Source organism: Cherax quadricarinatus, chromosome 59, assembly GCF_038502225.1.
Source record: "Cherax quadricarinatus isolate ZL_2023a chromosome 59, ASM3850222v1, whole genome shotgun sequence".
Taxonomy (NCBI): domain Eukaryota; kingdom Metazoa; phylum Arthropoda; class Malacostraca; order Decapoda; family Parastacidae; genus Cherax; species Cherax quadricarinatus.
The window spans coordinates 21,348,289-21,365,325 of NC_091350.1; the positions used below are offsets into that span (position 1 = coordinate 21,348,289).

General features: G+C 45.4%; 1 protein-coding gene across 2 annotated transcripts in view; it reads right to left on the reverse strand.

Moving 5' to 3' along the window:
• LOC128698691 (integrin beta-PS-like) overlaps window positions 1–17,037 on the reverse strand; it is a 197,866-nt gene that overhangs the window by 81,606 nt on the left and 99,223 nt on the right. For both annotated transcript variants that reach the window (XM_070097789.1, XM_070097790.1), the window contains exons 7-8: window positions 9,158–9,328; window positions 1,753–1,851 (exon numbers count right to left, since the gene is read on the reverse strand). In XM_070097789.1, the coding sequence (XP_069953890.1) occupies window positions 1,753–1,851; window positions 9,158–9,328 (270 nt within the window). The remainder of the gene's footprint in view (window positions 1–1,752; window positions 1,852–9,157; window positions 9,329–17,037) is intronic.

Consider the following 17,037-nt stretch of genomic DNA (forward strand, 5'->3'; position numbering starts at 1 on the left):
TCCTCCTATTCCGTGTGCCTTAAGTTTCCTCAAAAGTCTCTGATGTGGAACTCTATCGAAAGCCTTACTGAAGTCCATATACACATTTTCATATTTATTACCATTATCTACCTCCTCAAACACCTTAGCGAAAAAAGTTAGTAAATTCGTAAGACAGGAACGTCCCTTATTAAAACCGTGTTGAGATTCATTAATCAATCTGTGCCTGTCGAGATGGCTACGAATTACCTCGGCAATTATTGATTCCATAAATTTTCCCACTATGGAGGTAAGGGTTATTGGTCTTTAGTTCGAAGCTAAGGACCTGACACCTGCCTTGTAAATAGATATTGCAATTGCCATTTTCCACTTATCAGGCACTATGCCAGTTTGTAGTGATATGTTAAAAAGATTAGCCATAGGTATGCTAAGTTCCTCTTTACATTCCTTTAACACCCTTGCAAACAGTTCATCAGGACCTGGGGATTTGTTAGGTTTTAGCTTCTTTATTTGTCTGAGGACCATGTCACTAGTTACCGTAGTCGTGCATAGTTTATTATCGTCCTGTTCTACATAATTTATCATTTCTGAAATTTCGCTAGTATCTTCCTGAGTAAAAACTGAGAGGAAGTAAGAATTGAAAATTTCACACATATCCTTATCACTGTCAGTGATCTGACCTGAGTTACTCTTAAGTGGGCCTATCTTGTCTCTAATCTTACTTCTGTATACCTGAAAGAACCCTTTTGAGTTAGTCTTCGAATCCCTTGCGACCTTATCCTCATAATCCCTTTTTGCTTTTCATATTCCTTTTTTTATTTCTCTCTTTAATTGAATGTATTGATTTCTTAACTGCCCATTTCCTCTTTTGATACGCCTAAAAATGCCTCTCTTTTGACCAGTGAGATGTTTTAATGTATTGTTCATTCATTTGGGATCATTTTTGTTAGATCTAATTTCCCTACTCGGAACAAAAGTTGTTTGGGCAGCTAGAACTATGCTCTGAAAAACGTCATATTGGCAACCAACACCACCTACCTGACCCATAGTCAGGACATCCCAATTTAGCCCACCCAGGTAATTTTTCAGTCCCATGAAATCAGCCAAGCGAAAGTCTGGGACAGAGACTTGACTGCAGTTTACCAGGTAATTCCATAATATATTGAACATAGCGACATATGTGTAAAATACCTACTATAACCTACAAAAAGTTCAAAGTGGTTGATTTCCCTTTTGGTCCTTGACAATATGTTAGGTAAAACGACACAAGTGCAACTAATGTAACATTTTATTGTGGCAACGTTTCGCTCTCCAGGAGCTTTATCAAGCTGTTACAGCTTATCATATATTAAATCATTTTAAAATAAAATTTTAATCTTTATTAAAACTATCTGTATATACAAATTTTCACTGCATATACATATACATATACATATACATATACATATACATATACACGAGTTATGGCTAAGTTACCTGTTAACTGAGGGCAGGTATGTAATATCTCACAAACTGGAGACTATTTGAAAAACCTACTGATATTTTCAAACTCAGTAACCTCTAAATACTCTAAATATCTTCAAATATGTTCTGGCAACATTTTTGTTGTTGTTGACCAGTGTATAGTCAATGTGATCACTCACCTGGGCAATAGAAGGATAGTCCTTCCTGGACGGTAGACTGATAGTCAATTTGTGTGATCACTCACCTGGGCAATAGAAGGATAGTCCTTCCTGGACGGTAGACTGATAGTCAATTTGTGTGATCACTCACCTGGGCAATAGAAGGATAGTCGTACTTATCAAAGTCCCCATACTCGTTAAGGCCGTTAAGGTGACATAGCTCGTCATTGGGAGCAACGATACCAGCCAGCTACAAAGCAAAAAAAGAATTATATATAAAAATGTTTTGAAATAATAATAATAATAATAATAATAATAATAATAATAATAATAATAATAATTATTATTATTATTATTATTATTATTATTATTATTATTATTATTATTTAATAATAATTTAATAACAATAATAATAACCATTGTTGTTATTATGGGGAATTCGTACGGGGAATTTGTACAAACAGTACAAACAAGTACAGTTACACAGTTTATGTAACTGCATCTTACATAATATTGCGACGATTCAGTGAGGTTTAAACCAGTTTCTGACAAACCTCAATTTTTAGTTAAAATTTGACACTTGAAAAATAATAATAATATGTAACAATAAAAACAACAACAGTAAAACACAAATAATCCACACATAGGAGAGAGAAAAGCTTTTGAGGACGTTTCGGTCCGATTTGACTTGTGAATGGTTAAAGTCGGACCGAAACGTAGTCATAAACCTTTCTTTCTCCTACGTGTATTGTTCCGGTCACGGTATTGTACCTGTTTGTTCTTTAACAACAATGACAATAATAATAATAATGATGACTGGATCACCTACCACTGCCCAGCATGACCATCTTAATACTATCGCCCAGTAAAACTATCAGAACACCTAGTGTCCTCACCAGCACTATCACCCAGTAAAACTATCAGAACACCTAGTGTCCTCACCAGCACTATCACCCAGTAAAACTATCAGAACACCTAGTGTCCTCACCAGCACTATCACCCAGTAAAACTATCAGAACACCTAGTGTCCTCGCCAGCACTATCACCCAGTAAAACTATCAGAACACCTAGTGTCCTCACCAGCACTATCACCCAGTAAAACTATCAAAACACCTAGTGTCCTCACCAGCACTATCACCCAGCAAAACTATCAGAACAATTAGTGTCCTCACCAGCACTATCGCCCAGTAAAACTATCAGAACACCTAGTGTCCTCACCAGCACTATCACCCAGCAAAACTATCAAAACACCTAGTGTCCTCACCAGCACTATCTGAATACCATACCCACACATTCTTCGTCCCTCATGTTAAGTATAGAAATGCATTCTCTTCCTCACCCTACCTACACAAGAACAATCAACCATCATAACGCCCTTACTATTTTCTAACTTGGCTATAATAATAATAATAATAATAATAATAATAATAATAATAATAATAATAACAATAATAATAATAATAATAATAATAATAATAATAATAATAATAATAATAATAATCTGTATTTCTACATGCTACAACGTATGTAGACGTAATTGCCATGCGATATAGAAAGCTCGTGGTTATGCAGAACATTTTCGGTAAATTAGGTTTTCTCCCCAGGATGCGACCCACACCATTCGACTAACACCCAGGTACCTACTTACTACTAGGTGAGCAGACAGCACGTGTCTTAAGAAAATACACCCTAATGCTTTCACCCGTACCGGAGATCGAACCACAGACTTCAGAATGTGAGCTGAGTGAGCTACCAACCGAGCTATAGGGCACCATTCATCACACAAGCACCTATAATCCAGTTATAACACCAGAATATCTGCACTTCAAAATTATAGCTATTGCAAGAGCAACCAACCTTCCAGCGCAGCTACTGAGAAAATAAATGTATATTCAACAGTCTCGTATTTCCTGGTATAACTAACAAATCGCATACTCATTCACGTTATTTCTTGCCAAGCATATACTATTTCTAAGTGTGATTTGAAGATTGAGACACATATGCAACATATGAGAATCTTTATTTCCTCCGCAATAAAGATTCCCATATGTTGCATATGTGTCTCAATCTTCAACTTGGCGTTTTTTTAAACCATTTACCACATATGTATGATTTGAAGACATTCTTTCACTGGGTAGGACACCAGAAGCATACTATCTCTGAGTAGGACACCAGAAGCATACTATCTCTGAGTAGGACACCAGAAGCATACTATCTCTGAGTAGGACACCAGAAGCATACTATCTCTGAGTAGGACACCAGAAGCATACTATCTCTGAGTAGGACACCAGAAGCATACTTTCTCTGAGTAGGACACCAGAAGCATACTATCTCTGAGTAGGACACAAAAAATACTTTCTATAAGAAACAAAAAATGCTTTATGACTATAAAAATCTACTTTCCCTAAGTATTACTCAAAAAGATTATTTTCCCTAAATATAACTCAAAAAATGTATTTGCTTTAAGTATAACTCAAAAAAATTGCTTTCTCGAAGATTCCAAACTCCAAAAATCCTACTTTCTCTATGTATAGCTCCAAAAATTTACTTTCTCTAAGAATGACTCAAAAACTACTTTCTCTAAGTACGACTTCAAAAATCTACTTTCTTTAAGCATGTCTATAAATATACTTTCTCTACGTATGACTCCAAAAAATCTACTAATCATTCCTACCTCTCCTCAGTATGCTCCAGACACTGACTAGCCATAGCACGACTATCCAAATACCGTCCTCAGCTTGACTATCCAGACTTCTACTGTCCGACAGCATGACTACTTAAACACCATCTATCCCACAGTGTCAGTCCCCTGATGCTGGTGAAATGCTCCTGATCCTAGGAATTGGAGCTATCCTAATCTTCCTCCTATCGCACTCTAGTACTTATCATTTCCAGTTTTTAGTAGTCACTATTCTGAGCACTAGTCACCAGTCTAAATACCAGTCATCAGTCTAAGTACCAGTCACTAGTCTGAAAGTTAGTTACCATTGTAAACACCAGACACGAGTCTAATCATCAGAAAGGCATTCTAAACACCAATCACCACTCTAAACACCAGTCACCAGTCTAAACACAAGTCACCAGTCAAAAGATGAAAAACCACTCTAAATACCAGTGAACAGTCTATGCATCACTCACCAGTCTAAACATCAATCACCATTATAAACACTAGCCGCCAGTCTAAAGAACAGTCTCCAATTAAAACACCAGTCGCCAGTCTAAACCTAACTCACCAATCTAAGCACAAGTCTCCAGTCTAAACATCAGTCACCAATCAAAAACGCTAGTCACCAGTCACCTTTCTAAACACTAATCGCAAGTCCTTCTTCATTTCCTCCCTTCCTTTCTACTTTTTTTCATTTTTCCTTCCTTTCTATACACTTGAAATATTCATACTGGGTTTATGACACTCCAAACACGGTCTCTCAGTGCCCACCCTGCCAGCCCCATTATGGCATAACATGGTAGTACCACCCTGCCATCCCCAGTATGGCATAACATGGTAGTACCACCCTGCCCTCCCCAGTATGGCATAACATGGTAGTACCACCCTGCCGTCCCCAGTATGGCATAACATGGTAGTACCACCCTGCCCTCCCCAGTATGGCATAACATGGTAGTACCACCCTGCCCTCCCCAGTATGGCATAACATGGTAGTACCACCCTGCCCTCCCCAGTATGGGATAACATGGTAGTACCACCCTGCCCTCCCCAGTATGGCATAACGTGGTAATACCACCTTGCCCTCCCCAGTATGGCATAACATGGTAGTACCACCCTGCCCTCCCCAGTATGGCATAGCATGGTAGTACCACCCTGCCCTCCCCAGTATGGCATAACATGGTAGTACCACCCTGCCCTCCCCAGTATGGGATAACATGGTAGTACCACCCTGCCCTCCCCAGTATGGCATAACATGGTAGTACCACCCTGCCCTCCCCAGTATGGCATAACATGGTAGTACCACCCTGCCCTCCCCAGTATGGCACAGCATGGTAGTACCACCCTGCCCTCCCCAGTATGGCATAACATGGTAGTACCACCCTGCCCTCCCCAGTATGGGATAACATGGTAGTACCACCCTGCCCTCCCCAGTATGGCATAACATGGTAGTACCACCTTGCCCTCCCCAGTATGGCATAACATGGTAGTACCACCCTGCCCTCCCCAGTATGGCATAACATGGTAGTACCACCCTGCCCTCCCCAGTATGGCATAACATGGTAGTACCACCCTGCCCTCCGCAGTATGGCATAACATGGTAGTACCACCCTGCCCTCCCCAGTATGGCATAACATGGTAGTACCACCCTGCCGTCCCCAGTATGGCATAACATGGTAGTACCACCCTGCCCTCCCCAGAACGGCATAACATGGTAGTACCACCCTGCCCTCCGCAGTATGGCATAACATGGTAGTACCACCCTGCCCTCCCCAGTATGGCATAACATGATAGTACCACCCTGCCCTCCCCAGTATGGCATAACATGGCAGTACCACCCTGCCCTCCCCAGTATGGCATAACATGGTAGTACCACCCTGCCCTCCCCAGTATGGCATAACATGGTAGTACCACCCTGCCGTCCCCAGTATGGCATAACATGATAGTACCACCCTGCCCTCCCCAGTATGGCATAACATGGTAGTACCACCCTGCCGTCCCCAGTATGGCATAACATGGTAGTACCAACCTGCCCTCCCCAGTATGGCATAACATGGTAGTATCACCATGCCCTCCCAAGTATGGCATAACATGGTAGTACCACCCTGCCGTCCCCAGTATGGCATAACATGGTAGTACCACCCTGCCGTCCCCAGTATGGCATAATATGGTAGTACCACCCTGCCCTCCCCAGTATGGCATAACATGGTAGTACCACCATGATCTCCCCAGTATGGCATAACATGGTATTACCACCCTGCCGTCCCCAGTATGGCATAACATGGTAGTATCACCCTGCCCTCCCCAGTATGGCATAACATGGTAGTACCACCCTGCCCTCCCCAGTATGGCACAGCATGGTAGTACCACCCTGCCCTCCCCAGTATGGCATAACATGGTAGTACCACCCTGCCCTCCCCAGTATGGGATAACATGGTAGTACCACCCTGCCCTCCCCAGTATGGCATAACATGGTAGTACCACCTTGCCCTCCCCAGTATGGCATAACATGGTAGTACCACCCTGCCCTCCCCAGTATGGCATAACATGGTAGTACCACCCTGCCCTCCCCAGTATGGCATAACATGGTAGTACCACCCTGCCCTCCGCAGTATGGCATAACATGGTAGTACCACCCTGCCCTCCCCAGTATGGCATAACATGGTAGTACCACCCTGCCGTCCCCAGTATGGCATAACATGGTAGTACCACCCTGCCCTCCCCAGAACGGCATAACATGGTAGTACCACCCTGCCCTCCGCAGTATGGCATAACATGGTAGTACCACCCTGCCCTCCCCAGTATGGCATAACATGGTAGTACCACCCTGCCCTCCCCAGTATGGGATAACATGGTAGTACCACCCTGCCCTCCCCAGTATGGCATAACATGGTAGTACCACCTTGCCCTCCCCAGTATGGCATAACATGGTAGTACCACCCTGCCCTCCCCAGTATGGCATAACATGGTAGTACCACCCTGCCCTCCCCAGTATGGCATAACATGGTAGTACCACCCTGCCCTCCGCAGTATGGCATAACATGGTAGTACCACCCTGCCCTCCCCAGTATGGCATAACATGGTAGTACCACCCTGCCGTCCCCAGTATGGCATAACATGGTAGTACCACCCTGCCCTCCCCAGAACGGCATGACATGGTAGTACCACCCTGCCCTCCGCAGTATGGCATAACATGGTAGTACCACCCTGCCCTCCCCAGTATGGCATAACATGGTAGTACCACCATGATCTCCCCAGTATGGCATAACATGGTATTACCACCCTGCCCTCCCCAGTATGGCATAACATGGTAGTACCACCCTGCCGTCCCCAGTATGGCATAACATGGTAGTACCACCCTGCCCTCCCCAGTATGGCATAACATGGTAGTATCACCTTGCCGTCCCCAGTATGGCATAACATGGTAGTACCACCCTGCCCTCCCCAGTATGGCATAACATGGTAGTACAACCCTGCCCTCCCCAGTATGGCATAATATGGTAGTACCACCCTGCCCTCCCCAGTATGGCATAACATGGTAGTACCACCATGATCTCCCCAGTATGGCATAACATGGTATTACCACCCTGCCCTCCCCAGTATGGCATAACATGGTAGTACCACCCTGCCCTCCCCAGTATGGCATAATATGGTAGTACCACCCTGCCCTCCCCAGTATGGCATAACATGGTAGTACCACCCTGCCCTCCCCAGTATGGCATAACATGATAGTACCACCCTGCCCTCCCCAGTATGGCATAACATGGTAGTACCACCCTGCCGTCCCCAGTATGGCATAACATGGTAGTACCACCCTGCTCTCCCCAGTATGGCATAACATGGTAGTACCACCCTGCCCTCCCCAGTATGGCATTACATGGTAGTACCACCATGCCGTCCCCAGTATGGCATAACATGGTAGTACCACTCTGCCGCCCCCAGTATGGCATAATATGGTAATACCACCATGCCCTCCCCAGTATGGCATAACATGGTAGTACCACCCTGATCTCCCCTGTATGGCATAACATGGTATTACCACCCTGCCCTCCCCAGTATGGCATAACATGGTAGTACCACCCTGCCCTCCCCAGTATGGCATAACATGGTAGTACCACCCTGCCCTCCCCAGTATGGCATAACATGGTAGTACCACCCTGCCCTCCCTAGTATGGCATAGCATGGTAGTACCACCCTGCCGTCCCCAGTATGGCATAACATGGTAGTACCACCCTGCCGTCCCCAGTATGGCATAACATGGTAGTACCACCCTGCCCTCCCCAGTATGGCATAATATGGTAGTACCACCCTGCCCTCCCCAGTATGGCATAACATGGTAGTACCACCCTGCCCTCCCCAGTATGGCATAACATTGTAGTACCACCCTGCCGTCCCCAGTATGGCCTAACATGGTAGTACCACCCTACCCTCCCCAGTATGGCATAACATGGTAGTACCACCCTGCCCTCCCCAGTATGGCATAATATGGTAGTACCACCCTGCCGTCCCCAGTATGGCATAACATGGTAGTACCACCCTGCCCTCCCCAGTATGGCATAACATGGTAGTACCACCCTGCCCTCCCCAGTATGGCATAACATGGTAGTACCACCATGCCCTCCCCAGTATGGCATAACATGGTAGTACCACCCTGCCGTCCCCAGTATGGCATAACATGGTAGTACCACCCTGCCCTCCCCAGTATGGCATAACATGGTAGTACCACCCTGCCGTCACCAGTATGGTATAACAACATGACAGTACCCACCCTGCCGTCACCAGTATGGTATAACAACATGACAGTACCCACCCTGCCGTCACCAGTATGGTATAACAACATGACAGTACCCACCCTGCCGTCACCAGTATGATATAACAACATGACAGTACCCACCCTGCCGTCACCAGCGTGGTGGAACTTGGCATCAGTGGAGAAGATTACTATACGACGAGCCTGATCCCTCCAGCCGATCTCTTTCTTGCAAACCATCACTTGCATGAGAGCGTCGAAGCCACCTTCAGGAGAATCCATGTTTCCTGAGATCGGCGCCTGCCTTACCTTCTCCTGTAACGGTAACATAAACTTAATTTAAAACATGTTTTTTTTGCTAAGTTATATTCTGACTGTTATTTTTTTTTTGTGACTTTGAGACGACTAATAGTTTTTAGTGTGTACTCACCTAATTGTGGTTGCAGGGGTCGATTCATAGCTCCTGGCCTCGCCTCTTCACTTATTGCTACTAGGTCCACTCACTCCCTGCTCCATGAGCTTTATCAAACCTCGTCTTTAAACTATATATGGTTCCTGCCTCCACTACGTCACTTTCCAGACTATTCCACTTCCTGACAACTCGATGACTGAAGAAATTCTTCCTAACATCCCTTTGACTCATCTGAGTTTTCAAGTTCCAATTGTGACCCCTTGTTGCTGTGTCCCATCTCTAGAACATCCTGTCTCTGTCCACCTTGTCAATTCCTCGCCGTATTTTATATGTCATTATCATGTCTCCCTTAACCCTCCTATTCTCCAGTGTCGTCAGGCCGATTTCCCTTAGCCTTTCTTCGTAGGGCATTCCCCTTAGCTCTGAGACTAGTCTTGTTGCAAACCTTTACGCTTTTTCTAATTTCTTGACCTGCTTGACCAGTTGTGGGTTCCAAACTGGTGCTGCGTACTCCAATATGGGCCTGACATACAAGGTGTACAGAATCTTGAATGATGCTTACTGAGGTGTCGGAACGCTATTCATAGGTTTGCTCGGCGCCCATGTGCTGCAGCAGTTGTGTGTTTGATGTGACCCTTAGTTATACTCGATGATATACTCACCCCAGGATCCTTTTCCTTGAGTGAAGTTTGCAGTCTTTGGCCACCTAGCCTATACTCTGTATGTGTGTGTTTAGTAATAGTAGAAGTAGCAGCATGGGAAGCAGTAGTAAGTGTGTGTGTAGCAATAATAGTAGTAGTATCAGCAGCAGTAGTAGTTAATAGTAGCATTAGTAATAGTGGGAGTAATATTAGTAGCAGTACTAGTAGTAGTGTGTGTGTGTGTGTGTGTGTAGTAATAATAATAGTAGTAGTAGCAGTAGTATAAGTAGTAACAGTAGTAGTAGTAGTAGTAGCAGTAGTAGTGGGAGCAATATTATTATCAGTAGTAGCAGTAGTAGTGTGTGTCCTTTTCCTGACTATTTTCTCTAGAAATTTTACCAGTATGAGCACTGAGACACTGACCTGTAATTCACTGCTTGTTTCATCAACTTTACTTTGGGTGAGGAACCACGTTTTCCCTTTTTTCCAATTTATCTCAAACTTGTCTTGATTGCAGAGATCAGTTGTGCACCTTCACCACTGAGACACACTGGTTATGCTCTATAAGCACCCATGGAGGTAAATTATCTGATCCCACTGCTTTTATTACAAGGTCACTTGTTAGTCTCAGCACTTTTGTTGTTGTGCTGATGCTTGTTGCTAGCACTTGTTGATCTGGTCTAAGTAAACACAGTGCCTTCTAGTAGGTCTAAACTTTCGTTTTATAAATGGTATATAATACCAGCAAGTTGATAAGTGAAGCACATGTGCAACACTTGGGATGTTTAATGGTGGAAAGTTCGGCCAGCGCTGCAGCCTTCATCAGTCGGGTAAACAGATGAATTACATTCCTGGAGACACTAGTGTTGGTGGAAGACGAAACAGATAAACGGAGGGGTAGTTTGATGCAATCAGTCTATCACCCTAGCTGCAAGATGATCAGTCTCGAGGTTAAGAAGCCCATCATCTTGCACGTATGATGATGACTCCAGGAGTGTCATCTCTGAATTCGACTGAAGAATTCCGCAGAGCAGGCGAAACGTTGTGTCAGTAACGACTCCGAGTATTGCAGGTGTCTTACTCATCATCTATTAACCCTTTTCTGTGAAGATTTCTTTGAATTTGTTTTAACATGCTGTTCATATACCTCTTTGCCACTCTCCGTCATTCTCCGTCACTCTCTGTCACTCTCTGTCACTCTCCGTCACTGTCTGTCACTCTCTCTCACATAGAGTATGTGGCTGTGGAGTAACATAGAGCATGTGGCTGTGGAGTAACATAGAGCATGTGGCTGTGGAGTAACATAGAGCATGTGGCTGTGGAGTAACATAGAGCATGTGGCTGTGGAGTAACATAGAGCATGTGGCTGTGGAGTAACATAGAGCATGTGGCTGTGGAGTAACATAGAGCATGTGGCTGTGGAGTAACATAGAGCATGTGGCTGTGGAGTAACATAGAGCATGTGGCTGTGGAGTAACATAGAGCATGTGGCTGTGGAGTAACATAGAGCATGTGGCTGTGGAGTAACATAGAGCATGTGGCTGTGGAGTAACATAGAGCATGTGGCTGTGGAGTAACATAGAGCATGTGGCTGTGGAGTAACATAGAGCATGTGGCTGTGGAGTAACATAGAGCATGTGGCTGTGGAGTAACATAGAGCATGTGGCTGTGGAGTAACATAGAGCATGTGGCTGTGGAGTAACATAGAGCATGTGGCTGTGGAGTAACATAGAGCATGTGGCTGTGGAGTAACATAGAGCATGTGGCTGTGGAGTAACATAGAGCATGTGGCTGTGGAGTAACATAGAGCATGTGGCTGTGGAGTAACATAGAGCATGTGGCTGTGGAGTAACATAGAGCATGTGGCTGTGGAGTAACATAGAGCATGTGGCTGTGGAGTAACATAAAGCATGTGGCTGTGGAGTAACATAGAGCATGTGGCTGTGGAGTAACATAGAGCATGTGGCTGTGGAGTAACATAAAGCATGTGGCTGTGAAATAACATAGAGCATGTGGCTGTGGAGTAACATAGAGCATGTGGCTGTGGAGTAACATAGAGCATGTGGCTGTGAAGTAACAGAGCATGTGGCTGTGGAGTAACATAGAGCATGTGGCTGTGGAGTAACAGAGCATGTGGCTGTGGAGTAACATAGAGCATGTGGCTGTGGAGTAACATAGAGCATGTGGCTGTGGAGTAACATAGAGCATGTGGCTGTGGAGTAACATAAAGCATGTGGCTGTGGAGTAACATAGAGCATGTGGCTGTGGAGTAACATAAAGCATGTGGCTGTGGAGTAACATAGAGCATGTGACTGTGGAGTAACATAGAGCATGTGGCTGTGGAGTAACATAGAGCATGTGGCTGTGGAGTAACATAGAGCATGTGGCTGTGGAGTAACATAAAGCATGTGGCTGTGGAGTAACATAGAGCATGTGGCTGTGGAGTAACATAGAGCATGTGGATGTGGAATAACATAGAGCATGTGGCTGTGGAGTAACATAGAGCATGTGGCTGTGGAGTAACATAAAGCATGTGGCTGTGGAGTAACATAGAGCATGTGGCTGTGGAGTAACATAAAGCATGTGGTAGTGGAGTAACATAGAGCATGTGACTGTGGAGTAACATAGAGCATGTGGCTGTGGAGTAACATAGAGCATGTGGCTGTGGAGTAACATAGAGCATGTGGCTGTGGAGTAACATAAAGCATGTGGCTGTGGAGTAACATAGAGCATGTGGCTGTGGAGTAACATAGAGCATGTGGATGTGGAATAACATAGAGCATGTGGCTGTGGAGTAACATAGAGCATGTGGCTGTGGAGTAACATAGAGCATGTGGCTGTGGAGTAACAGAGCATGTGGCTGTGGAGTAACATAGAGCATGTGGCTGTGGAGTAACAGAGCATGTGGCTGTGGAGTAACACAGAGCATGTGGCTGTGGAGTAACAGAGCATGTGGCTGTGGAGTAACATAGAGCATGTGGCTGTGGAGTAACATAGAGCATGTGGCTGTGGAGTAACATAGAGCATGTGGCTGTGGAGTAACATAGAGCATGTGGCTGTGGAGTAACAGAGCATGTGGCTGTGGAGTAATATAGAGCATGTGGCTGTGGAGTAACATAGAGCATGTGGCTGTGGAGTAACATAGAGCATGTGGCTGTGGAGTAACATAGAGCATGTGGCTGTGGAGTAACATAGAGCATGTGGCTGTGGAGTAACATAGAGCATGTGGCTGTGGAGTAACATAGAGCATGTGGCTGTGGAGTAACATAGAGCATGTGGCTGTGGAGTAACATAGAGCATGTGGCTGTGGAGTAACATAAAGCATGTGGCTGTGGAGTAACATAGAGCATGTGGCTGTGGAGTAACATAAAGCATGTGGCCGTGGAGTAACATAGAGCATGTGACTGTGGAGTAACATAGAGCATGTGGCTGTGGAGTAACATAGAGCATGTGGCTGTGGAGTAACATAGAGCATGTGGCTGTGGAGTAACATAAAGCATGTGGCTGTGGAGTAACATAGAGCATGTGGCTGTGGAGTAACATAGAGCATGTGGATGTGGAATAACATAGAGCATGTGGCTGTGGAGTAACATAGAGCATGTGGCTGTGGAGTAACATAGAGTATGTGGCTGTGGAGTAACAGAGCATGTGGCTGTGGAGTAACATAGAGCATGTGGCTGTGGAGTAACAGAGCATGTGGCTGTGGAGTAACATAGAGCATGTGGCTGTGGAGTAACAGAGCATGTGGCTGTGGAGTAACATAGAGCATGTGGCTGTGGAGTAACATAGAGCATGTGGCTGTGGAGTAACATAGAGCATGTGGCTGTGGAGTAACATAGAGCATGTGGCTGTGGAGTAACAGAGCATGTGGCTGTGGAGTAATATAGAGCATGTGGCTGTGGAGTAACATAGAGCATGTGGCTGTGGAGTAACATAGAGCATGTGGCTGTGGAGTAACATAGAGCATGTGGCTGTGGAGTAACATAGAGCATGTGCCTGTGGAGTAATATAGAGCATGTGGCTCTGGAGTAACATAGAGCATGTGGCTGTGGAGTAACATAGAGCATGTGGCTGTGGAGTAACATAGAGCATGTGGCTGTGGAGTAACATAGAGCATGTGGCTGTGGAGTAACATAGAGCATGTGGCTGTGGAGTAACATAGAGCATGTGGCTGTGGAGTAACATAGAGCATGTGGCTGTGGAGTAACATAGAGCATGTGGCTGTGGAGTAACATAGAGCATGTGGCTGTGGAGTAACATAGAGCATGTGGCTGTGGAGTAACATAGAGCATGTGGCTGTGGAGTAACATAGAGCATGTGGCTGTGGAGTAACATAGAGCATGTGGCTGTGGAGTAACATAGAGCATGTGGCTGTGGAGTAACATAGAGCATGTGGCTGTGGAGTAACATAGAGCATGTGGCTGTGGAGTAACATAGAGCATGTGGCTGTGGAGTAACATAGAGCATGTGGCTGTGGAGTAACATAGAGCATGTGGCTGTGGAGTAACATAGAGCATGTGGCTGTGGAGTAACATAGAGCATGTGGCTGTGGAGTAACATAGAGCATGTGGCTGTGGAGTAACATAGAGCATGTGGCTGTGGAGTAACATAGAGCATGTGGCTGTGGAGTAACATAGAGCATGTGGCTGTGGAGTAACATAGAGCATGTGGCTGTGGAGTAACATAGAGCATGTGGCTGTGGAGTAACATAGAGCATGTGGCTGTGGAGTAACATAGAGCATGTGGCTGTGGAGTAACATAGAGCATGTGGCTGTGGAGTAACATAGAGCATGTGGCTGTGGAGTAACATAGAGAATGTGGATGTGGAGTAAGATAGAGCATGTGGCTGTAACATAGAGCATGTGGCTGTGGAGTAACATAGAGCATGTGGCTGTGGAGTAACATAGAGCATGTGGCTGTGGAGTAACATAGAGCATGTGGCTGTGGAGTAACATAGAGCATGTGGCTGTGGAGTAACATAGAGCATGTGGCTGTGGAGTAACATAGAGCATGTGGCTGTGGAGTAACATAGAGCATGTGGCTGTGGAGTAACATAGAGCATGTGGCTGTGGAGTAACATAGAGCATGTGGCTGTGGAGTAACATAGAGCATGTGGCTGTGGAGTAACATAGAGCATGTGGCTGTGGAGTAACATAGAGCATGTGGCTGTGGAGTAACATAGAGCATGTGGCTGTGGAGTAACATAGAGCATGTGGCTGTGGAGTAACATAGAGCATGTGGCTGTGGAGTAACATAGAGCATGTGGCTGTGGAGTAACATAGAGCATGTGGCTGTGGAGTAACATAGAGCATGTGGCTGTGGAGTAACATAGAGCATGTGGCTGTGGAGTAACATAGAGCATGTGGCTGTGGAGTAACATAGAGCATGTGGCTGTGGAGTAACATAGAGCATGTGGCTGTGGAGTAACATAGAGCATGTGGCTGTGGAGTAACATAGAGCATGTGGCTGTGGAGTAACATAGAGCATGTGGCTGTGGAGTAACATAGAGCATGTGGCTGTGGAGTAACATAGAGCATGTGGCTGTGGAGTAACATAGAGCATGTGGCTGTGGAGTAACATAGAGCATGTGGCTGTGGAGTAACATAGAGCATGTGGCTGTGGAGTAACATAGAGCATGTGGCTGTGGAGTAACATAGAGCATGTGGCTGTGGAGTAACATAGAGCATGTGGCTGTGGAGTAACATAGAGCATGTGGCTGTGGAGTAACATAGAGCATGTGGCTGTGGAGTAACATAGAGCATGTGGCTGTGGAGTAACATAGAGCATGTGGCTGTGGAGTAACATAGAGCATGTGGCTGTGGAGTAACATAGAGCATGTGGCTGTGGAGTAACATAGAGCATGTGGCTGTGGAGTAACATAGAGCATGTGGCTGTGGAGTAACATAGAGCATGTGGCTGTGGAGTAACATAGAGCATGTGGCTGTGGAGTAACATAGAGCATGTGGCTGTGGAGTAACATAGAGCATGTGGCTGTGGAGTAACATAGAGCATGTGGCTGTGGAGTAACATAGAGCATGTGGCTGTGGAGTAACATAGAGCATGTGGCTGTGGAGTAACATAGAGCATGTGGCTGTGGAGTAACATAGAGCATGTGGCTGTGGAGTAACATAGAGCATGTGGCTGTGGAGTAACATAGAGCATGTGGCTGTGGAGTAACATAGAGCATGTGGCTGTGGAGTAACATAGAGCATGTGGCTGTGGAGTAACATAGAGCATGTGGCTGTGGAGTAACATAGAGCATGTGGCTGTGGAGTAACATAGAGCATGTGGCTGTGGACATAGAGCATGTGGCTGTGGAGTAACATAGAGCATGTGGCTGTGGAGTAACATAGAGCATGTGGCTGTGGAGTAACATAGAGCATGTGGCTGTGGAGTAACATAGAGCATGTGGCTGTGGAGTAACATAGAGCATGTGGCTGTGGAGTAACATAGAGCATGTGGCTGTGGAGTAACATAGAGCATGTGGCTGTGGAGTAACATAGAGCATGTGGCTGTGGAGTAACATAGAGCATGTGGCTGTGGAGTAACATAGAGCATGTGGCTGTGGAGTAACATAGAGCATGTGGCTGTGGAGTAACATAGAGCATGTGGCTGTGGAGTAACATAGAGCATGTGGCTGTGGAGTAACATAGAGCATGTGGCTGTGGAGTAACATAGAGCATGTGGCTGTGGAGTAACATAGAGCATGTGGCTGTGGAGTAACATAGAGCATGTGGCTGTGGAGTAACATAGAGCATGTGGCTGTGGAGTAACATAGAGCATGTGGCTGTGGAGTAACATAGAGCATGTGGCTGTGGAGTAACATAGAGCATGTGGCTCTGGAGTAACATAGAGCATGTGGCTGTGGAGTAACATAGAGCATGTGGCTGTGGAGTAACATAGAGCATGTGGCTGTGGAGTAACATAGAGCATGTGGCTGTGGAGTAACATAGAGCATGTGGCTGTGGAGT